The sequence below is a fragment of the Leptidea sinapis genome, chromosome 17 (genome assembly GCF_905404315.1).
Source record: "Leptidea sinapis chromosome 17, ilLepSina1.1, whole genome shotgun sequence".
NCBI lineage: Eukaryota > Metazoa > Arthropoda > Insecta > Lepidoptera > Pieridae > Leptidea > Leptidea sinapis.
The window spans coordinates 9,410,202-9,434,820 of NC_066281.1; the positions used below are offsets into that span (position 1 = coordinate 9,410,202).

The 24,619-nt window shown below is 34.4% G+C and overlaps 1 protein-coding gene across 1 annotated transcript in view; it reads left to right on the plus strand.

The window, feature by feature from the left end:
• Positions 1–21,056: 21,056 nt before the first annotated feature.
• Positions 21,057–24,619, plus strand: part of LOC126968939 (zinc transporter ZIP10) — a 28,386-nt gene continuing 24,823 nt past the window's right edge. Inside the window, exon 1 of the mRNA XM_050814167.1 lies at positions 21,057–21,432. Within this exon, the coding sequence (XP_050670124.1) occupies positions 21,268–21,432 (165 nt within the window). The 5' untranslated portion in view covers positions 21,057–21,267. The remainder of the gene's footprint in view (positions 21,433–24,619) is intronic.

Sequence of the window (24,619 nt, forward strand, 5' to 3'; positions counted from 1 at the left end):
GAAAGAATAGACGGATGGGAAGCAGAACAGTGATTTGGTACCAGGCGATCAGAGTTAAAGAAGAGATTGTCTTATGTATGACGCGAGTATACCTTTATATATTCTGACGTCATGCGCACGACGTAATTACTACAAAGATACCAGGAGAACATAAATATGGAAGAGGTGATAGTAATATCTTTCATATCGGTTGAAATCATGTGTCATCCAAGCAACATGTACCAGGACTTCATATGCAGTTTACAGGTTCATGCACAATGCAGGTTTCACTTCTGACATTATATTTTAGTTGCTTTTTCATCATTTTTTTAGCAATATAAGCTTTGAGAATAGCGACTTGCAATTAATGAATTGTATTGTTGCTCAGTTCATTTTAAATGTTGAATTAGGCTGTAAGTGAGGTGTACATTTTCAATCATATATACTTAGGAGTGCTTTAGAATAAGGAATAATATTGTAAACAACGTTGGCTTCCTATTTAATAAATAAATAAAGCGTGACCAATTTTGGTTTGTCAATGTGTGCGTTAGCTAGTGTTTTAGTTTACAAAACATTTTTTTTCTCATTCTGACTTAGGTCAATAGAAGAAGACAGAGTGACAATTAGCAATGCTTATTATATAACGTAGCTAATGGTTTGAGTCTTCTCAATCAAAATCGGATCATAACAATAGATTCGCTAACCTCTTCTATCTTCGTCTGTACGTTAGTATATTGTAAGTCTATGGGATAGGCTATAATTTTGTACCTACACAATAATTAAGTAGATGAATTCATAGTTACGTGTACTTCCTAGATGAATTTACTAGAAAAACAGCGCACTCAGTCATCGGATGCGCCGATCAAAGGTGACTGGCTGAGATGACATCATATGCCGATGATACAGTTCTGTTCTTCACAAGTAGAACTTGGGATGCTGTCCAGGAACTCGCCATAGATGGCTCGAGAAAAACCTTCTTACCTTGAATTAAAAAAAGTCAAAATTTATAACATTCTCTGCAAGTCAAATCACAACCAAATAAAAATTGCTCAGTTAAAGTGCATTGTTGCTCATCTTTAGACCAATGCAGTTGTATAAAACTTGAAGGTGTTCATCAATTTAAATATCTGGGGGTTGTCATAAAAGGTGAAGAATAGCATTAAAAGACTAATAAAACAGAGATGCTCGTAATAAATTAACTGGACTTTTATCAGATCACTCACCTTGATTGTGCAAGGAGACAGACGTTACTTGAACGTTGGGGGCCATCTCTACTTCAGATAAACTCAGATTTACACCGCGCGTGCCCGCGCACTTCATACTCCGCACGCACCACGCATTACATTCAATTATTTTCAATGTAAGGCAAGATCATATCAAAAAAGCGATTTTTTTACAATAGCTTATTAAATTATGATAAAATAAGGCGTTATTATAAAACTTCTCTCCGATTTATTTTAGATCCATAATTTAATGAGAGGATTTATAATTATTATCTAGTACGTATTATTGTATTTTAATTGGCAAAGTGAGTTTATTTGTTACTAAGTATTTCACGGCTGTATAGCAGTAGCTTAATCGATTTTATTATAGGCTTATAATATTATTAATCAAAACTAGTCTGAACGTATTACATATTAAACATAAATCTTAATATATTATATAAATTACGTGACACGTTGTTTGTCCGCGATGGACTCCTAAACTAATGAACGGATTTTAATGGGGATTACTTCATGGAGTGCAGTTTTGTCCAACTTGAGAGATAGGATAGTTTTTATTTCGATTTGGGACCCATACTTATAATTTCCATTATTTGTTTTGTATGGATATATTTTCTGTGAGAGAATTTATTGACGCACGGTTTGACAGTTCCGCTGTGAAACATTATAACAACAGGGAGCATTTTTTACTAATTCTTGATGTTATGAAAAACATTTGACGAATTCATAAAAAACATTATTTTGTTTATTATTATTTACAGAACAACGTCTGTAGGGTGAGCTAGTAGCTTATATATATGTCAAACGACGGATCAAAATCGGCAAAATGAAATTCAATAACTGAACGGCCGTTTTCAATAACGTATCTCTAGTTATGGATATATTGCTATCACCGTTTAATAACAAGATCTTATCTATCCATAGTAACGTCAATATATTTATCTTATTAGTTATAGTCCAATGCTATCTGTCGATAGGTTATTGAAATGTGGGTAAGCGTAAAAGGATTGATTTGTCTACCTCTAGTAAGAAAAACTAAGGATAGATAGGTTATTGAAAATGGCCGTAAATTAACTCCTATCCTATTCTCCTCCTATATCTATATCTTATTACCACAGATTTATTTATTAGACTGAACCCACATAAATATGAATTATAAATATAATAAATTGCTCGCATATTTATAAATGAATTCTTTGATATGAAACAAAAGATAATTCGATTTCTACTTGAGTTTTAAATTGAGCTGGGAGCATTGATGGTGCTAATAGCCTAATAGTTTCATATTTAGCCACTAAATATGAAAAACAAATCGATAGTGGCTCCTACTTTAAATCAGGTACACCTTTTTCGTTGCTTAATTCTAAAAACATTAAAATCATCTGTAAACAAGAAACAACACTGCCTTAGAGATGTGAGTCGAGATAATGAGGGAAGGCCAGTTACTTCCGTACCCGTGCAATAATGGTGTAGAGAGACGAGATGCGGATAGGAGAGGTACTAATGGTATAGGTGTGAATATATAGAGAGTTATAAGGAGATAACTCCTAAGAAGTCAACCTACCATTCAGCGCTGACAGCAAGGCAGCACTACAGACAGTTGGACTGGCTCCGCCTGGAATAAAGAAGTATCGCTTGGAAGTGTTTCTGGTACATAAAAAAATTCGCTTTTGGCTTTGCGTTGTGACGTCGCTTCATTGTGTGACATATACCGCATTTAACACGGGAAGTGTATGAAAGCTGTTTGACTTTTTTTCTCAGCACATTATAGTTGAAAACTTATGTATAACTTTAGTAAAAACATTATTAACATTGGTTAATTTAAACGTGATTGTTATATCATTAGTAAACAATATTTTTCCTTAGCAAGATGATGGACACCATTAATATAAAACAGTTCTCTCCAATACTAAACTTATAACATAGTAATGGTGAAATCTTCTGACAAATGTTAAATGTTCAACACAATCGAAAGCATTGGATAAATCACAAAACATGCCAAGCGCTCTCGAGTGTTGCACATATAGTTGCCGAACCAATGCAGAAGCCCATATAATACGTATTTAGCATTCTAGTTGCGCTTGAATTTGTTTGCGTAAAAATGTGATTATAGTTTATTCTGTAATCTAACGGTTAAGCATCTGCAAAACGGATTAGAAATGAAAGGAAAATGGTACGGTCTGGAATTTTTCCCTGATAGCTGGAAAGAAACTTATAACATTACCTACCCAAAAAACGCTCAGCTTCATCCTTTTCCGACTACAAACCTATATCCATATTGTCATTTTTATTCAAAATCCTTGTAAAATTGGTGCAGCGACAAATACATGTTGTCGACCATTCACTCCTATATTCCTTCCAGTCTGGCTTTCCACCGGGTCATAGCACAACAACAGTGCTTGTTAAAATCACCGATGATATTATACGCTTTGCAATAGAAAATAAACTATGTTACGGTCCTGACGTTACTAGATTTTAGTAATGCCTTTAATTCTATTGACTTCGATATTCTGTTGCGAGTGTTGAGTTCTTTGAACGTATCTCCATCAGTAATTGTATGGCTTCGTAGTTACTTGACTGCACGTCGACAGTATGTTAAGGTTGACGATCAATTCTCTACTTGGTGCAACATCACAGTCGGCGTGCCTCAAGGTTGCGTTTTGCTCCTCTCCTTTTTGCTATTTTCATTAATTCTATATCTTCAAAATTTGCTTCCTTAGAAGGAAGCAAGATTTAAATGGTAGACCATTTGTATGCTGATGATCTGCAGATTTACTCACACTCGCCTCTTGATAATCTCGTATCAACTATTGGTTTAATTAATGCTGATTTATACGAAATCACTAAGTAGTGTGAAATGTATATGGACTACACTTAAATCCACACAAGCAATTGATATTTGCAGTTCATCCTATATCTCTCGTATTGATTGGTCGAGCCTTCCTCTGATTTGCCTAAATAGCGTAATTGTACCCTTTAGTAAGTCGGAAAAAACTTGGGAATATACATTGATCAGACGTTATCGTGGAACACACAAATTGAGAATGCCAGTAAAAAGATTTTTGCAGCGGCGGTTACCTTACGTAGATTTTGTAATTACCTACCAAAATTTTGCTTGCTCAATTCCTTCTACTCTGTATTCTTGACTATGCAGATACTAGCTATCTAAATCTTAGTCACGAGCAACTTTACAAATTTGATCGTCTTCAAAACTTTGCAATTGGGTTCATATTTGAGTTACACAAATATGATCACGTATCTGAATTTCGGACAAGACTCAAGTGGCTCCGATTCTATTTCGCCGGAACACTCATATTCTTTCTCTTCTGTACTGTATTCTTTTCGACCCAAGAACACCTCAATATTTGAAGAATAGGTTTGTTTATTCATCACACAACCACCTTTTTTTCAAATTCGTTTGTGGCTGAGGCTATCACACTGTGGAATGCTCTACCGATTCATATTAGAAACGCTAAGACGCTCAATGGATTTAAAAACTATTTCTAAGAACAAGTCGCTTAGTGAAAATGTACCTGTAAATGTATTATAACTATTTAGAAATCTCCTTCACCTTTAGGTTACCTGGAAGAGATGATAAGGATGCTCGCCTAATTGTGCTAACATAAGTTTTATGTACAAATTTTATTTTTTAGTGCAATATAAAGTTTTCTAATCAAGCAATTTGTAACCAAGCAATTTATAATAACGAAATCTCGTTATTATAAATTGCTTGATTCATTGCAATGCAAATCTGCATTGAAGGTAATATTTTGCACTGTGTTTCACTTTATACTTTATTTAAAAATATGTTTGGTGGAGCGTGAATTTCTAATAGTCGCAAGTTGCACAGTCACGTATAGAATGACAATCGGCAGCCGGAACAGGTATTATCCATGGTTGACATTCTTTTATTGTGATTTCACGTACCACTACCAACTCACAGCCAGCGCTTACAGGAAATAACTCTAGCAAAATCACTGGCAAAACCAGATATCGTTTTCAATATTATTACTATCGCTTCACTCTGAACAATAAATATTCGCAAAACACCCCACATATTATCCTAATTTGTGGCGTATTTTCATCCACGTCCTATGTCGGTATAAAGTCGGGCATAGAGGAGGTATTTAGTGGGTAGGGGGGATACCCTAGCCCGACATATGGACCCCGTATCGGGTCTAAATACGTAAATGTAATTTCATCTTCTACAACAAAAAAGTGTGTGCGTATTAGGCTCACTAAAGCCATTTAAAAAACACATTTTTTGTAAGTACAAAAACATAAACACCACAACGAGCAAAACAGACAAACAGATATTAATGATATTTTGGTCTGGGGTTTGAAACCAACAATTCTCTTCCTCTCCTCACTCAAGATCGTTCGTATGGAAAAATAGTTGCTAAAGTTTCCTCTTAACGTTTTTGGATCTCACTCGGATTAATATGGACGCCGGAGATGAAAGAATCCTAAATTTCCTCCTATATATCCTAAAATCCTACGTTTTCAGGGGGAAAGTGCTCTGAAAAGGTTACGATACGTCGGGTTAGCTAGAATATTAATAGAAATTTATTTTTTACGCAAAAACTAATGTAAAAACACAGTTACAATACACGCATTTTAATCGTTTAAAAAGTTTTTTAATTAAAATGAGTAACACTCACGTTAAATAAACAAAATACTAAAATCATAAAAATTAAACTTCCATCCTTATATTAAGTGATCACCGCCGCCCTATTTTCTTCTACCGGCTGTTAAATATGAAGTGCGCACTTTAATTACTAAACGTTTCGATTACTAACCGGTTACTACATCGTATTTGTTAGTAATAAGTAGGAATTGATATTGTTAAAACCAATATTGACTCTTCTTATCTGAGTCAGTCGCTGGGAATGTATGTTTGTTGGTCGTGGTAAATATATACAGGAATAACGTAATATTTACAGACATTTATAATTAACAAAACGGCCATTCGTCACACATAATCGAGTTATATATTGTATGGCATTACGTGAAATGAATACACCACGCTTATTTCCCAATTTTAATAATTGTTTAAATAATAAATGTTTTAGAACATTGAAATCAGTAAATACACTTCAGATGTAGGTACATTCTCAGCTGTGGAGTAATAGGATTTACGACAGAGGCATTTTTTTTTATAAAACATTTAAATTTATTTATAGATAATGCCTGAACTGTGGCTGGGACTTTATTATAAAAGTGTATACATTTACCCTTAAAGCTCTTATGTATCTTATGAAGCCTACTAGAATTAGTTAAAACAATCCCTTATTTCTAGTGTTATAATAATGAAAATCACTATTAAGAGCATATGGGGGTAACAATTATTACAAGCTACCCCTTTCACCCCCTAACATGAATACGTTGAATTACCAACAATCCTGTATAAACATTGAATGCATGTGATTTTTGTTTATCAATGTGATTGATCGTAATATCTTCTCTATTACCGTAGTATTTTCTCTTCGGTCGGGGCTGTCAATAAGTTTCAATAAGGGCAGATGTAATGCGCCTCATAATTTCTCGCAATCTCTCTCCGTTAGAGGTCATTCAAGTGCACTCATGCACGGAGCCGCTCACAGCAGATGTAATCTGATCTGTTTATTGCATGGTGACCTTCACCATATCATCGGTGACCTTCCACGCGGTCTAATGCCTTCCACATTCCACATTACCCTGGACGACAACGCGTTCAATGGACTGGCTGCCTCCATACGTGTGCACTTATGGAATATGAACGCTGTTTGGTTTTCTGTTCCTGGAGTACCATAGTAGATAATACTTCAATATGTCAAAGAATCATTGAGAACAATATTTAAAGAAATAAACATCTTGACTGTTACCTCTCAATATATTTTTATAATTATAATATATTTAATAAGTGAATTTGCTAGACAGTTTCTAGCAAATTCCCTCATGTCTTGTCTTGCCTTGTACTTATGTTATGACAGTCATAACCATAATACTAACACCAGGAACAAACAAATACTTATAATGCCTACTACTCGGCTAAATCGAGTTAGTAAGTCTTTTGTGAGTTGCATATGCTTTTACAACAAGATCCCAGAAAATGATCAAAACAAATGTATGCAAAAGGATTGGTAAAAAACTTTGTATGGTAAAGGTTACTATAACATTCATGACATTTCTTAATGATATCACAGATTGGGAATGGAGCGATCGCCAACAAGCTATTAAACAATAAATTTTATTGTACGATCTTACATTGTAACCATATTTTATAAAGAAAAAAAAAGCCTGCTGAGTTTCTTTTGTAATGGTTGGTAGTATTTGATTTACAATAAGTTATATTGTATCTTATATTTAATAAAAATATTTGAAATTAAATTTATAGGCGACAAGCTTACGCAAATACAATATGAAAACAAAATTTTATGGACGATGCGGGACTCGAACCCACGACCTCTAGCGTTCCGCGCCAGTGCTCTGCCAACTAAGCTAACCGTTCGAGTGTCGTATCGTCATAAAATCTTGTATGCTTTGTTCAACTCTCAGGTTGTGGCTTCATCTACAGGATCTACCTTACAGTTGATAACCTGCTCAACCCCAATATTTGCATATTAGGAAATTGACTTGAGATGTCGCTTTTGTAAATCTAAACAATTTGTTATGTTTTTAAAGTAATAACCCTCACTTCTAGGATTAATACACAAATAAAACTTGAAAACAAAATTTGGGTTCGAGTCCCGCATCGTTCATAAAAACATAACGAATTGTTTAGACATGCTTACAATTTTTTATATAAATAAAAGCATGCACAGATACGACGCTGCCAAATAGGTATCTACGTGCTGCGCAAAATGAGGAAGTTAAGCTATATTACTATATCTAATAATAAATAAAAACGGTTTACCAAAACAGGAAGTGCCGGTCAAGTCAATATTGTACACAAAGTAGATTGTTAGATACAACTTGATAAAATTAAATTCCAAGCAAACAACTTAAGTTAGGAATAAGTTGCGGTGAAAACATTTGGCAGCACTTTCACGATGACTTGGAAAGGATGATCGATATGTGATATATATATATAGATGTTTTAATAAATAAACAACATTCGTCCTTGACTATATCTACTTTAATTATTTGTTTGAAGTAAATTACATATCTATGTAGATCATATTGGTGTTGCGTAGAGCCGTCGCTTCATTGTGTGTATTCTACTGCATTTATCACGGGGAGTGTTCCGAAGAGCTGTTTGACCTGATTCCTGTCGCCGAATTCCACCTTCGCACGACACGCCATAAATCAAAATATCATCTTCACTATCTGGATGTCAGGCGTTCCTCCACAGTGGGGTTTTCAAGGAACTTTCTTCCACGTACAACCAAGCTGTGTAATTTGCTTCCTTGTGTATGGTACCGGGATGATGCGACTTGGGTTACCTTCAAAAAAAGCGCGTTCAACCCTTTCTTAAGGGTCTACAATGCTCCTGTGATTCCTCTAGTGTTGCAAGAGATTGTGCTACACTAAGTGACAAGTACGCTCGCTTGTCCTACTTTTCCATAAAATAAAACAAAGATATGCATATAGGCACACACTTCTATCACAAACTATTCTCTTATTCGATTCTTACCCGAGTTGTTAAAATTGGCATTAATTAATGTGTGATATGACAAAAAATACCAAAACCGTTGGGGCAGTAAAGTTCTCGAATGGCGACAACGTACCGGAAGACGTAGTGTTAGTAGGCGTAGGTGTATGGACCGACGATCTGGTCCAGATCGCCGGAATACGTTGGATGAGGGCAGCGCAGGACCGATCGTCATGGCGATCTTTGGGGGTGGCTTTTATCCAGCAGTGGACGTCTTCCTGCTGAAATGATGATTGGTTATCATCACATATTTTTACATATTAATTATCATTTTATCATTACATACACACCAATATATTTTAAGTAAATAACACTACAAAATGATAACTAAATATTCAAATCTATACAACAATAGCATTGCGTGAAAATCAGAATCAACACTACATAATATTATTTTACTCTTTGCAACACTGCGCAGATTTTTACGCATACTTGGGACGACAGATAATGTGTGACCAATTTTAATTTGTCATCGTTTGCGATGTTCAAAATACTAAGGAGCTATTGCCAAGTGTGGCTGATTTGTTTCGATTTTTCAATCAAAATCGATTATTACAATAGATTCGTTTTCCTTTTCTATGTTGTATCTCCGTCTCTGGTCTTCTCTCTTGGCACGCTTTGTCCGTTTGTAGGGTAGTCCATCTCTTTCTATCATTTTTCCTTTATACATATCTATCTGAGCATCGTTGTTGACAGTTTTAATGGAATTTTATATTGTTACGGCCTTACAAATGAAATTGGCATATAGTTAAACCTATTCATAAAACAAGAAAATGCAAAATGTTTACAAATAGACATTTTTCTTACGATTGGTTAATTCGGACGTATAACGTTTCCCGCGTTTATTTGCAAGTGCTTGTCATTCGGAAAACTTCATAATTATCATTGTATTGACAATTTGACAGTGTTGTCGACGATATTGTAAACATTTTGCATATTCTTTGTTTATGCTTAGTTATAACTTTATACCAAATTTATTTGTAAGGCCGTTAGTGTCTTAGATTAAGGATTGGTCTCCGCTGCGTAACAAGTAGATACCACACTACCTAAGAACAATAGCTTTTTTATTACGGCAACAATTAGATGCTTGTGTGCGTGGCATCTTGACTCTAAATTTTGTAACATACGCGTCGTGTTATATTACATTGAAATTAATAAAATACAAAATACTTAACTACTGATGATATGTGATCCCACTATTTTTCTTATTTCTTTTAGTAATATTTTTAACAATTTTTTTCAATTATTAGCAAAGTTTAACAGAATATGTGGCACGGCAACGTCACACATTGTTCGAGAATGGCTGGAGTCCGCCCACTTGGGCGTAGTTATTGCTATATTAAATTGATAAAAAAAGGAAAGGTAATTTATTAATAAAATCTTTTATTGATTATAGAATATTTTTCATTCTTAGTTACAATTCTTGAATATGTACATTAGAATTTTGTGTAAGTACATTATCAACTAAAGAACAGCTCGAAAATTGCTATTTTTTCTTAAACATGATTATCAATTTGAGCATTATTTTGACAACTTTCTTCTTGATATATCGATATTGCTGTACTGGCTATCTGATGTATGTAGATCAATAAATAAAAGACATGCGAGCAGCGACCGCAAAAGCTGTATGAAAAACCATATCTGTCGCAGTCAATTAGCGACAAAATTACACAGGAAACTCATATCTGTCGTGTATTTAAAATAAAAATATTTTTTACTCCGAAACACAACCAAGGAGGTAACTTATCAAAGGTATTACTTAAATTTCAAACTGGCTTGCAAAAAAACATATGAACACTAACGCAAATAATAATAATAGAATCATTATTGTTGTTCGTAAAAAAGTAATTGTATTTGACGAAATGAGTCCAAGTGAAGACAATGAGTGTGATGAACATACTTTTACGCCACTTGAAATTCACGAGGCGGCAAGAACTGTTAAGCTTTAATTTCCGCGCATTATTTGAGAAAAGTACCAAACAAAGCTTGGCCTCATCAACTAGGCATTGATAGACTTACGTATGTGTGCCTCGGTACAATAAAATGCCTATTTTACCGGCTGCTGCAGTTATTTACGTTAACTATCCTGGATATTATATTATCTACTCAGGATACAAGGCCAAAGAACGAAAATAGTATTTTGTCATCTGTCGTGTGCACTTTACGAAGTGAATTAAATGTCTAGAAGAGCGTGAAATTAACGTTGAAAGATTCAGTTTCATACAATCATAGATACAAACAGCTTCCCATAAAAAATGATATTACAAGTTCTTATTCAGGCGGCATTAATATAAAAAGAGGATTAATATCAGTAAAAAACTACTCCAATAATTAATAGCTGGCAGTTTTGTCTACATTCTACACAATGGTGTACTACAATTCCTACTTGTAATTGTATTGTAATAAATGTAGAGATTGTTTTCATTGTTCACTCCATGTCAATTTGATAACACTTTTTATGTATCTAATATATATATTTTTTTAAACTGATCGCAGATCTGAGCTGAGCATGATTCTTAATTAAGCTCTATGTCATCTTAGGAAATATATATTTTTTCCTAACGCTGATTTCAAGGTATTGTGCCTGCGCAATTGCATATTAGCATCTCTACTCTCAATCTCAATTCCAAGTTGAGAGACCGTCTTCGGGCTTTCGTAGTTGCAGCAGAATCCTGATCTTTTTTATCAGAAGCTGTAAAAAAAGAGATCATTGGGTTCGGATCACTATACCAATCATACATCTTTGTGCCGTTTGGTGTCGAGACACTTGGCCCGTGGGGCCCAGAGGCGCGGAGAATGTTCAAAATACTATCTTCGCGCCTCAATAAGGCTACTGGAAACCCAAGCGCTGGCAGCTATTTCGGTCAACGGATCAGCCTTGCTATCCAACGCGGTAATGCTGCCAGTATTCTTGGTACGCTTCCACGTAATGATAGTTTTAATTTTATGTAAATCTAGTTATAATATTTGTTCTATACCAATTAAAACATATAATCGAGTCTAAATTTGAAGATGGCTAGGTAATGGCAAGGGCCTGTTTCTGCAATTAAATCCCTTAGTTAGGTACATTTTTCATGCAGTATTAGCCAAACCAGCCCAGTGGATTCAGAAGTTCAAAACATTCCTGGGATGTTCGCAGACTTCTCAGAGCGATTAAAGGTTTTTGCTCGATGGTTGGCTACTCCTGCACATTCCAGGATTACGTGAGTGACCGTTTCGTCCTCAACCAGATATCCTCTGCACTAAGGGATGTCCGTTACGCCGATTTTGTTTAAAAAGGTATTTGTTTAGTGATGTGTGACCCGTTATGGTGCCCACTATGATTTCATATCATGTCTGTTTAGGCTGATAAGCCGACGTATCAGTTTGGGCGATAGACCAGGTATCGTTTGTTTCGACTTTCTACAGCTCCCATTTATCCATCGGGTGTTGTGTAGATCGTTGGTGAGAGAGCGTATCCATGAACGCATTTGGCTGAAGAGGAGCAATAGGAGGCAATGGGCCAGCCACTTGGGACACAGCGACCCGCCTTGCAAGTTCATCCAATGCGTAATTTCCGAACGAACCGCTGCGTCTCTTGATTTGCCGATTTTCTTGCATTCCAGGATTGCATTGATGAGATTCGTATATTAGCGATGAGTTGTAGGTTTTGCTCTTCAGCGCAGGTAGTACCGCCATACTGTCGGAGAGAATTTTTATAATGTGGCCATGTACTTACCTTCTTAGTACTGCGTTAGCAGCTTCCCTCATGGCTACACACTTACATTGGAAGATGGAGCTGTGTATGCCCAAGGGTATTGAAGTGTGAATGTACAGAGATTCTGGGAGAAGATGCCGGCACCAGATCCAGCTGCCATTTAGCAGTCTCTGTAAATTCTTAATTCATTTTCACCTGACTGGTCTGCTTCCTCTTGGAACAGTTGTGTGATAATACTTTTGAAAGATATATGTTTTAGGTATTTTATCACAGAGTGTTGATGCACCTATATTTATTTATTTATTTATTAAATTCCTCCAACAAGGTATACACTAATATAAACACAGTATAATACAAAAACAATAACATTCACATAATAAGTGATGCCTCAATTATAGGCGAAAATGACATGCTATTCAATTAAATAAGGCCACAAAATAAAAAATAAGAATTATAATATATTATATATCTAGGAATACAATCTTAATATAAATTTACACAAAATATTATCGAAAAATAACGATTGAGGTCATCCCTCCCTTGAAAGAACCGTTTTAATATATTTTTAAAATTTTTGTAAGTTGTGATCAAATATGTCGACTTCATCGTGATGACTATTATATTCCCTGGTAATTCTATTCAAGGGAGAGAAATAGCCTAAATTAGATCCTGCATAGTTACAGAGAAATGGATTATATTTCTTACACGCTCGCGGTTGAGTTTTTGGAACAGCGACGTTTAGTTTCGATATAAGATGAGGAGAATCAATAATATTATGTAGTAATTTAAAGAGGAACATACTGTCGAGCAAAGTTCTACGGGACTTAAGTGAGTTAAGGTGGAAATACTGCAGTCTACCTGTATAAGAAGGATTTTTTTTTTGCTAGATTACAGCTATAAGATAAATGCCAGAGAAACCTCTTCTGAACTGATTCTAAGCGTTTGTTATATGTATACATCGTAATGCGGGTTCCAAACGACCGTACAATATTCTAAAGTGCTCCGCACTAGAGCATTATACATGGTGATTTTTGTTGTGGGCCTTTGCAAAGGGCTTGGAGTTGCGTAACACAAAGCCTAAAATCTGAAAGCTTTGCTTGCATCAATATGGGAATTGAACCTTAACCTGTTGTCGATGATGACCCCTAGATCCCTAACGAGGTTCACTTCAGCCAAAGCAATAGCATTAACATAATATGTTCTCGTGGGTAAATTATTTTTTTGTCTACTAAAGCGGATTACGTTACATTTATCAGTGTTTAATCTCATTCCATTTTCCTGACACCAGATTACTAGATTATCTAAGTCATTTTGAAGAAGAAGAGCTTCATCGGCCGAATTAACTTGTCTGAAAAATTTAAGATCGTCAGCGAATAAATAAAACCTAGAATTTTCGAAGCAATTGTATATCTCATTAATAAATAAGTTAAAAAATAATGGTCCCAAATGGGAGCCTTGTGGGATACCTGACAGAGTAGTAAAAGGCTTAGAAGATTTACGGTTAGTTAAGTAAGACTTGCACCATTTTAAGAACATACCATCGATTCCAGAAGAATAAAGCTTGTAAATAAGTAGTTTATGGTTAACATTGTCAAAAGCCTTGCTGAAATCTGTATAAATAGTGTCAATTGAACAACCATGATCCATTTCCTCAGACAGATCACGGACAAAGGACATAAGATTAGTAGCTGTAGATCTCTTTTTCATAAATCCATGTTGTTGAGTTATAATAATTTGTCTTAAATGGAATGACAGAATTGGATACACCAGAACTTCAAAAACTTTAGCAAATACGGGAATTATTGTTATAGGCCTATAATTTATGACGTGCTTAGGGTTGCCGCTCTTAAACAATGGCAAAACAAGAGACTCTTTCCAAGCAGATGGAAATACACCAGTACCGAGAGATTTATTTATGATAATAGTTATAGGCAGTGCTAAAGCACTAGCACATTTGACTGCAAAGACTGACGGAATTTCATCTGCACCGGCTCCCTTTGTAGTGTCAAGTCTTTTTAACACTCTAAATACTTGAGATGTTGTGACGGAAAGGGTCATTAAGGTACTGGTTGCAGTCGGCTCATGAGACCCAGTTGGAACAGAAATGGTATCCATGTTATAAATAGAAGAAAACTGTGAGGCAAATAACTCACACATATCGGGGCAATTTGTTGCATTTTTGGTGTCTGAAAAAATTTCAGCTGGAAAAGTACTGCTATTACCTCTTTTTTGTTTAATGTAAGTCCAGAATAATTTAGGATTGCACTTTAAACATGATTCTAAGCTTTCCAAATATTTTGCATAATTTAAATCCTGTAATCGTGCGTAACGGTCCCTCAACATTTTAAAAGTTAAATAGTCTCGAGGATTGCCGTATTTAAGGAATTTCATTCTAAATTTATACTTTTCTCGAAAACTGTTGATTAATGAAGAAAACCAATTAAACCAAAAAAACCAATGAAAATTAGAAAACCATACAGGATAGTTATGTATATTGCGTCGTTTGTATTTAGGAACATGTTTCGATATCAGAGTCCTCAAAATTTTGTAAAATAATGCTAACATATCATTTACTGTTGAACAGTCTTTGAACACAGTATTCCAGTTTACATCATTGATATCACTTATAATTTTAGTATAATCCGCTTTGTAAAATTGGAATCTAGCATCACACTTTGTGTGTAGATTCTCTGAACATTTAAGAGACATGTTAACTACAAGTGGTGGATGCAGCGGATCTATGCAGCGATAAAGGGTTGGAGCACACATACAATTGTGTAATAGTAAAAGAACTGAGAACAAGATCTAGAATTTTGTTTTTTATGTTTGAGTGATCATTGTTTTGAACCAAATTATTGAGCGATAAAAAGTCTGTAAATACATTATGAGGTAAGCTGTTTGATGGCATAGGAAGGAGTTCATTTTCAGAGGACCGACACCAATTTAGACTACTTAAATTAAAGTCACCTAGTATTATAAATTTTCCCTCAGGCTTTTCCATTACATTACTAGCGTGGTTAATAAAATGCTCATAAATATGTAACTGGACAGGAGGTGGTTGATATGCACCACAGATATTTAACTATTCAGTCTTGTTTTTAGCGTTTCGCAACTCCAAACCTACCCAGAGAACTTCACAGTTAGATTCGTACTCATAAATTCGATGGGATTTGAAACATTTTAAAACTGCGATTAACAGGCCTCCTCCTTCTTTACCTTTGTGTAATTCGCTACTTTCACGGTCGCGTCTGTAAAGTATGTATCTATTATCAATCAGTTCATTATCTAAAACACTGCTATTAAGCCATGTCTCCGTATTAACTATAACATCAAAATTTGAACAAACAACGTTATTGATAAGTTCAATGGTTTTGGTTCTTAATCCTCTAACATTTTGGTAATAAAAACTAATAATTTTTAAGGTGCCCTTTAGTAATTATAATTAATCAACTTTAGCGGAACTATGATAAATTATTTAGAAAGTCTATATTATATATATATATATATATATATATATATATATTATATATATTCTTGATATGTACATACTTAGTTTTGTCTTTCTTGCGCACAAAAATTCTATAATAGTTGATAATAGTTGAACTCCTTCGCTTTTCTACGTGTCATTGCGTGGAGATACTTATTCTCAGGAGTGAGATGCTCAACCAAAAAAACAGCAGACTTCTTGTTTGCTCCAATGCCCAGATGACTACTGTTCAATTTGTCATCCCTGTTAAGTTTGTTAAATTTACTTGTAGCTGCAAGAAACTCATCCCGGAGGCGCGGACTGCTGAATTTTACAAGTATGGAGCGAGGACGAGGATTCTTGCTGTTCTTTTTAGCTAGTCTAGAGCAATAATGGATATTGTTATCAGCGATAGGACAACTGATTATTTTCCCAAGTAGCTGGATTAACTTAATAAGATTCTCCTCACTGTGCTCTGGAACGCACAGTATTTCCACATTAGTTGAGCGAGTGTGTTGATCTAGCTGGGCTATCCGTGCGGAGAGTAGTTGATTATCAGCGTATAAGGCTTGTTTCTCAGTGTGTTGTAGATTAAGATCACTGCGTAGTAAGGTAACCTCCTCCGTCCTTTTATTAAACATTTGTAATAGTTCCTTATATTGTTTATTAATTGATTTAGCCGACTCTTTTAGTGCCTGAATTTGTAATGTAAAGGGTTCCAATTCGGTCGCCAACACCTGCCTAATAATGCACGGTAGTTCCTTTTTAATAGCACTAGAAAGACTCTTCTATTTTTCGTAATAAATTTTGATCCACGGAACTCGTAGCATTTGGTTGTCTAGCGTTTGGCGAACAGCTAGAATATGTCCACTGTGCTCTTGAACGAGTATCGCCGCTATATTCAACGCAATCAGTGTGTTATTGCTTACTACATTTCGTGCATTTAACTCGTTTTTGTGTAACTAATATAGTTACAAAACAATTGGCACAATCTAAAGGCATGATGATACTAGCAATGCAGTAAATTCAATCCTTCAATATTACTCTGTTCCAAAGATATTTTCTATGAGGCAGTGTTCATTTTTCCATACGGCCAACAGCTTCTGGCGAGGAACCGTCATTGTCGCTTCATGTTGAAAGTTTATGTCAAGCGGTTGCCCCAGGATGGTTTCTAGGACGAACGTTGGTGTAGTGCGCATGCATCCTGTTATAGCTGTGCAAACCAGCGGCTGGAATCGCTATAGCTTAGCTTGAACGCAAACTCTGTCCTGGGCCACCAAGCCACTCCGTAGTAGATAATTGGTCTTATGACTGCTGTATAAAAACTGCTGTCATTTCTTCTCAAACGTGACAATAACTTATGAAAATACGGTTATTTTGCAGTAAACATGCAGCTGCAGTGCAATTATGTTGTTAGAATAGCTATTAATTTACCCCAGCGTTCCTGCAAAATAACTGCAAAAGGCCTGCTTAGTAGAATACAGTCGCGTAGCAGTTCATATGCACCTTTTAAATAGAATAGCCCTATCGTTGCTGTCTTTTGTAGAATAGCCCTATAGGTTTAATAAACTTGATTTATTTCATCATCTTTACTTACGAAAGTACGATACGTCCTAAAACCAGTGGGAGGCTCCTTTGCACAGGATGCCGACTAGATTATGGGTACCACAACGGCGCCTATTTCTGACGTGAAGCAGTAAAGTGTAAGCATTATTATGTTACGGTCCGAAGGGAGCCGATAATAAGACTTGACATCTTATGTCTCAAGGTATTTCATGAATCCTGAGCGGCACTGCATTGTAATGGGCAAGGCGTATCAATTACTATTAGCTGAACGTCCTGCTCGTCTCGACCCTAATTTCCATAAAAACCCCATTACAATATAAGTAGTTCAAGTTTCATGCCTAATTAGTAATTAGGTATTGTTTTTGATAAGAATCATTAATATCGTAAATTATTTCTGCATATATACCACAACTACCTAACTGCAAATTTACGGTTTTCAAGATTTTACTTTTCTCTTCCAGATATGAGTCCAAATGAGTGTGTGAGGCAGGCACTTTTGGGTTTACATGGGAAAGTATTTTAACATTTCAGTTCTTTGCCATGTTTTAGTACATATATGTACGGGTGTTTTAGATTCCACGAATAAGTACCGTTTAATTTTCGCTTATGTAAGAATATTCAAATACTTATAAAGATACTAATATCTAACAGCATTTTTTTGGGTTTCATAAAATCTACAGCCCATTACGTCACTTCTTACCTAGATAATATTTATTGTTATACAAAAGATTTGCCAACAGTGATTTTTTATTATTATATAAGCGAAGCAAAGTCTTCAATTCTTAAACAGTCTACTCGATATTAAACTGTCATTTCTTGCAGAGAGAGAAAGAAGTACGCATTATATATTATATCCTCCTGTGTCACCTCTCACACTCTCACACAGTGTTTGGTGAGTGTGTAGGTATGATAATGAGTGTTTTTAAAGGATTTTTATGAAAATAAGGGACGAGACGAGCAGGACGATCAGCTGGTAATTGATACGCTCGGCCCATTACAATACAGTGCCACTCAGGATTCTTGAAAAACCCAACAATTCTGAGCGCCACTACAATTACTCGTCACATTAAGACATAAGATGTTAAATCTCATTTGCCCAGTAATTTCACTACCTACGGCACCCTTCAGACCGAAACACAGTAATTTTTACACATTATTGCTTCACGGCAGAAATGGGCGCCGCTGTGGTACCCATAATCTAGCCGGGATCCTGTGCAAAGGAGCCTCCCACTGGTAATATTATTGTTTAGAGTTGTATTATTACTGTTTAATAATATATATTTTACATTAACAATAAATATATTTTTGGTGAAGTAGATAATATCTAAATTACACGTAGTATAGAGTTGGGGAATTTTTAAAGTACATACTTATGTACTCTATCTTTCAAATTATACGCTATATCCCAATTAAAGATTCGTCATCCCATGTTGGTTTCCACATGCTAAATTAAATCATGTTATGATCGTCTTTGTGTCTATTTTTTTTTATGTTATACTTCTTTAGGCCTGTTATGAAAAAATTATGAGAGTGAAATTTTAAGGTGCCCGCGCATCACTGTAACAGGGTGAAGTCGGTTCCTAAAATTTTCTGACGTTTGCGACGTTTGGTTTCTTCGTCCATTATTAGGATAGGCGAAGGGTTCAAGCCCGTACAGCCGTATTCGTTACATAATAATTAATTATCAAAGCCATTTATTTCAATATTGTTCTTTCTACAAACGTGGAATAGCACGAGGAATAAATAATTTTAAGAATTTTTGACATATAACTATTAAAAAAAATACAATAACCACATTTCTATCTACATTATCTAGTCGCAAAACAATAAATTTATAAAAAAAAAAAAAAACAATTATATCGCATAATATTAACACTCGCACTGTATTTATTTAATGCTGACATTATGTATATATTAGCTAAATACTTAGGATGGGTATCAACCCAATAGACAATGTAAGCAGTTAATTATTAATTACATCGTTTATCAGTAATGTTATCCTTGATAATAATACTCCTTACAAAGAAACTTGACTGATCCCAGTACTTGATGTTTCGCGTGCCTTTTCCGTAAATATCTATCAATATACTGTTAATTGTTGTCCATCTTATATATAAAATTCTCGTGTCGCGGTGTTTGTTATCAAACTACGAAAAAAAAAATGTATATATCGGGAAGGTCTGAGAATCGGCCAACATCTATTTTTTATACCCCTAAAATTATTTACTTTTTAAATTTATTTTATTATGATTTAACATTAAAAAATACATACAACTTCTAATTTTGACCCGTCTACGATCAACACCTATTTTTGTGTCGCGATTTTTATATTATTCTGTGTGTGGATGGAATCCACAAATCCGCTATAGGCTTGCAAGATGGCAATCGAATACAATAATAATTGTAGTACGATATATTTGGTAGGTCTAAGAATCTGTTGTATCAATTTTTTATAATCCAAAAATTTTTTTTTTATTCATATCTATGGCAATACAATTGGTGGGTCAACTAGTATTATTATAATATTATGCTTGATCTAGAAATGCCAATTTTATACCTACTTAAATTCGAAAGGATAATTTTTCATCTCTCACAACAGAGCCCCCGGTTTGATCCCTCGCTCGCTATATACAATATTATGACCGTCTTTTTCCTCTGATGTTACAAGAAAGTATGGGGCTTAGTTCAAATATTTTTATTGAAAATTTATTAGTATTCGATTTAAAATCACTTATTGAACGTTTAATACTACCACCCATTCGAAATAGAATGCCGCAATTCCGAAAAGAGGGGGCACAAGAAACTCAGCGGGCTTTTTTCTTAATTTAGTTACAATATAATATGTAGTATCATTCAATAAAATTTGAGGGCTCCACTCCCAGTCTTTGGTGTCATTAAGAGAATCATTTATGTTATAGTAACCTTTACCACACAAAGGTTTTTTAATAATTCTTTCAAACGTAACACATTTGTTTTCTACATTTTCTGGGATCATCTTGTCGCCCAATAAAAGACTTTAACTCGACTTAACCATGTAGTAGGCATAACTAGTGTATGCTTGTTCCTAGTGTTAACATTATGACTGTCGCAGTCTCTAGCAAATGCGTTAATAGGCTTATGGACATAAAGAATAATATCAAGAATATATTCAGATGCAACAGTCAAAATGTTTATTTCTTTAAATTTTTCTCTTAATGATTCTATATAACTATTTATCTATAAATATTTATATCTATTATACTTTTACTTTATAATAGCGCATGTCACGCACAAAGTGCTTGAATGTAATTGATAAATTTGTAAGTAAAATAATCATTTATCAGCAATAACGGTAAGCCTGCTAGGATCGCGCTTGGCACCTACCATCGACTGTCGGAGTGAAAGTCACGGAGCGGCTCGAGAGCGTACAACGCGAGACACAGCCAACGCCTCAACAGATAAACACGCATTTCGCGAGACAATATTCAACTATTTGTGCGTGACAGTAAATATTTGGTAAATAAACAAACATTAAGTGCGCGGACGCAGTACCATCGCAGCGGTGTCGACATAAAGGCGACTGGCGAGTGGCGAGTGACTGAATGTATACATATTACATTAGGCGATAGGTATATAGCCAAAGGTTGCTGATTGTTTGATAGTGAGGCTCGGAAGCGCGAGATTGCCGCCGGTCCACCGGCGACCGTCTCAATCATTCACTAAAATGCTAACGACAAGTTCCCTCGTGGTTCTGGCGCTCGCAGGATGCGCAACCGCCGATATCGGCAACGCTTCGCCGACCGAAGTCAACAGCACGCTACCCGCCGAACAATATTTTATGGAAAAGATATTCACCAAATACGGATCTGAAGGTGTCATCAATTTTGAAGTAAGTATTATGTGGCCAGTTATATTTTATTATTGTTTCATTTGAACACATAAAGATATATAATTTTTTTTCAATTTGTTTGTTATTGCTGTTAAGTAGTTTATCTGTAACTGTGATTATTAAATTTATCATAAAATCGTTATTAAATACAACGAAACAATAAATACTTTTCACTTTTACTACCAAATTTGTAACATTTTTATACAAAACTAATAATACAATGCTACTTTCGAAAGAGAATTGTAAATAAATGGATTCCAGAAACCTTTCGGATTCCCTATATTTATAACATAAATAATACTTATGAATATTAAATTAAAGACTTAATGTTTTTTAAATGTGTAAAATTATAAGTACTGTTAATACAGTACTGAGTATATTCTAAGTATATAAGTTAATACAGTAATTAATATTAAGTAATTGTAAAATTATTTCGTTAAAATTTTTTGTCTTATTCGTAAACGTGGGTTGAATGAACTCTTGTAATATCTAACTTTATGTTATTGGTTATCATAATCGAATATTCTTATCTAGGTTTAGTTAAATTTTAACCGATTAAAAAACCTGCGATGCGACATAGTTAGAACTACTCCTTGGTCAAAATATTATGTTCGTATTAAGTATCTGATGTTTTATTTTGTTCTCATTCAACGTCTAATGTTTCATAACACTTCTTTATATCTATATTATAAATTCATATCGATAATGAATCATAAATAATTATCACTGTTTCATAGTACAGTAGCCACTACAAGAAACTGATGAAAAACAAGATTTCCTTTTGTTCTGTTCTAAGATGCCATATCTGAATAGATTTTTAATTTTTTACTTAAAACTTCGCGAAATCGTTCTTGGAAAATTCAAGTTCACAATTTTTTTTTAAGTTGAATACATGAAACTTTGAATTATTCGGTTTCCATCTATGTATTGCCTCATCACTATATCTCTAGAACCATACGACGTATAGACTTTAAAATTGGTAGGAATACTCCTTTCGTCGAGTAGAGTGAACTAGCTAGAAGGGATTTTACGAAATTCCACCTGCAATTTTTTTTTATTATTAACAGAAAAACGTCTGTTGGGTTAACTATAATTATATAAATAAGAGATACCCATTCAGATTCAACCTTAGTATTCATCATAATATCTCCAGAACCATCAAGCCCAGAGACTTGAAATTTGGTAGGAATATTCCTTTCACCAAGTAGAGTTCAGCTAAGAACTTATTTCACAAAGTATCAACTCCAAGGGGAGTTGCGGGGGTATTAATGCATAGTTTATTATGGATCATTCAGATAAACTTTTTTGTTTTATTGCACGCCTCTTAAGAGCAGCGTGAGGTAGTGCTCTGCTCTCGACATGTCAAAAAAATCAGTTTTCTAGAAACTGAATTTTTTGAATTTATACTTCTTTAGGGGCATTATGAAATGAGAGTGAAATTTAAAGATCCGCGCGCATCACTGTAACACAAAAGTAACAAGTTGAAGTTGGTTCCTAAAATTTTCTGACGTCATTCACAATTTTTTTTTGGTTCTTCGTCCATTATTATGACAGGCAAAGGGTTCAAGCCCATACAGCCGTATTCATTTTTTAATAATTATTTGTCAAAGCCATCTTTGCAAGATTTTTACAATATTGTTCTTTCTAAACGTAGAATAGCACGAGGAATAAATCATTTTAATGATTATTCGTTCGTTAGGCCAAAGAAGTATAACAATCTTCACTTCAATTTAATAACTTTATCTATATATATATAAAAATGAATTGCTGTTCGTTAGTCTCGCTAAAACTCGAGAACGGCTGGACCGATTTGGCTAATTTTGGTCTTGAATTATTTGTGGAAGTCCAGGGAAGGTTTGAAAGTTTTGAATAAATATGAAAGTGTTCGGAATTAAATAAAAACAACAATTTTGTTTTTCCTTTGATGTGTCCCCCGGCGTCCGATATTTGTTTTGTATGGACATATTTTCTATGAGAGAATTTATTGACGTACGGTTTGACAGTTCTGCTGTGAAACAATTTAATAACAACAACAGGGAGCAAATTTTACGAAATAATTGTTGATGTTATGATATATTATTGACAAATTAATAAAAAAACATTATTTTATTTATTATATACAGAACAACGTCTGTCGGGTCAACTAGTAATGAATAAAAATATCGCAATTTTTTTTTCATAAGGGCCAAATGTCTAAGAAATAGAACTTAGTAGACTTATTGAAAATTATTCAGCATATTTTCCGACAGAAAAAAAACCTGCATCATTTTATTTATCATAGCTTTTTATCAGCTTCACCTGTATGTATGTTTGTTTGTTTGTAACCGACTCATTTGGGCGCGATTTTGACCAACTTTAAACGGCCAGATTTCGTTCAAACTTCGTAGATTTATTGAGGACCAATGACAATACATGAGTTTTGATAAAATTATTCCATTATTCAATTTGCAAAATAAGATTATCGTCTATAAAGCAGGAATTGATGTTAATTTTAAATTTCAACCATTATCTTTAACCGATTTATCTAATATTAAGATATTTTCAAAGACCAAAGAGATTTTATTGATCTTTAGGGTGTTTTTCAGTTTTTTTAAACTACTTATTATGTAATAGATATTATGTAGTTAAAATCAACCTATGTCGAGTCAGCTCGTCATAAATAAATAATGACAAGTTGCAATATTTTGAAATTCAAATACAATTCCTTATATCTAATATATAAAATTCTCGTGTCATGGTGTTAAACTTTGAACTCCTCCGAAACGGCTTGACCGATTCTCATAAATTTTGAGTGCATATTGGATAGGTCTGAGAATCGGACAACATCTATTTTTCATCCCCCATAATTTTAATTTTTTTGACATTTTTTTTTAAATTTGTTTGATTATGAGTCAACATTAAAAAATACATACAACTTCAAATTTTCACCCATCTACGATCAACAGTTACTTTTGTATCGCGATTTTAATATCGGCAATACAACGTTTGCTGGGTCTGCTAGTAATTCATATAAAATTTTCTACTTTACACATGTTATTTACTAGTGCGAGGATTCCTTGCACAGGTAGCTTTTAACTTTCAATAAGTGATATTATATCCTATTTACATAAAAATATTTGAATTTGATATCGTTTGACATATTTCACTCAATAACTTTGCGTATTTAATGGGTAAAGTTACCTCACCT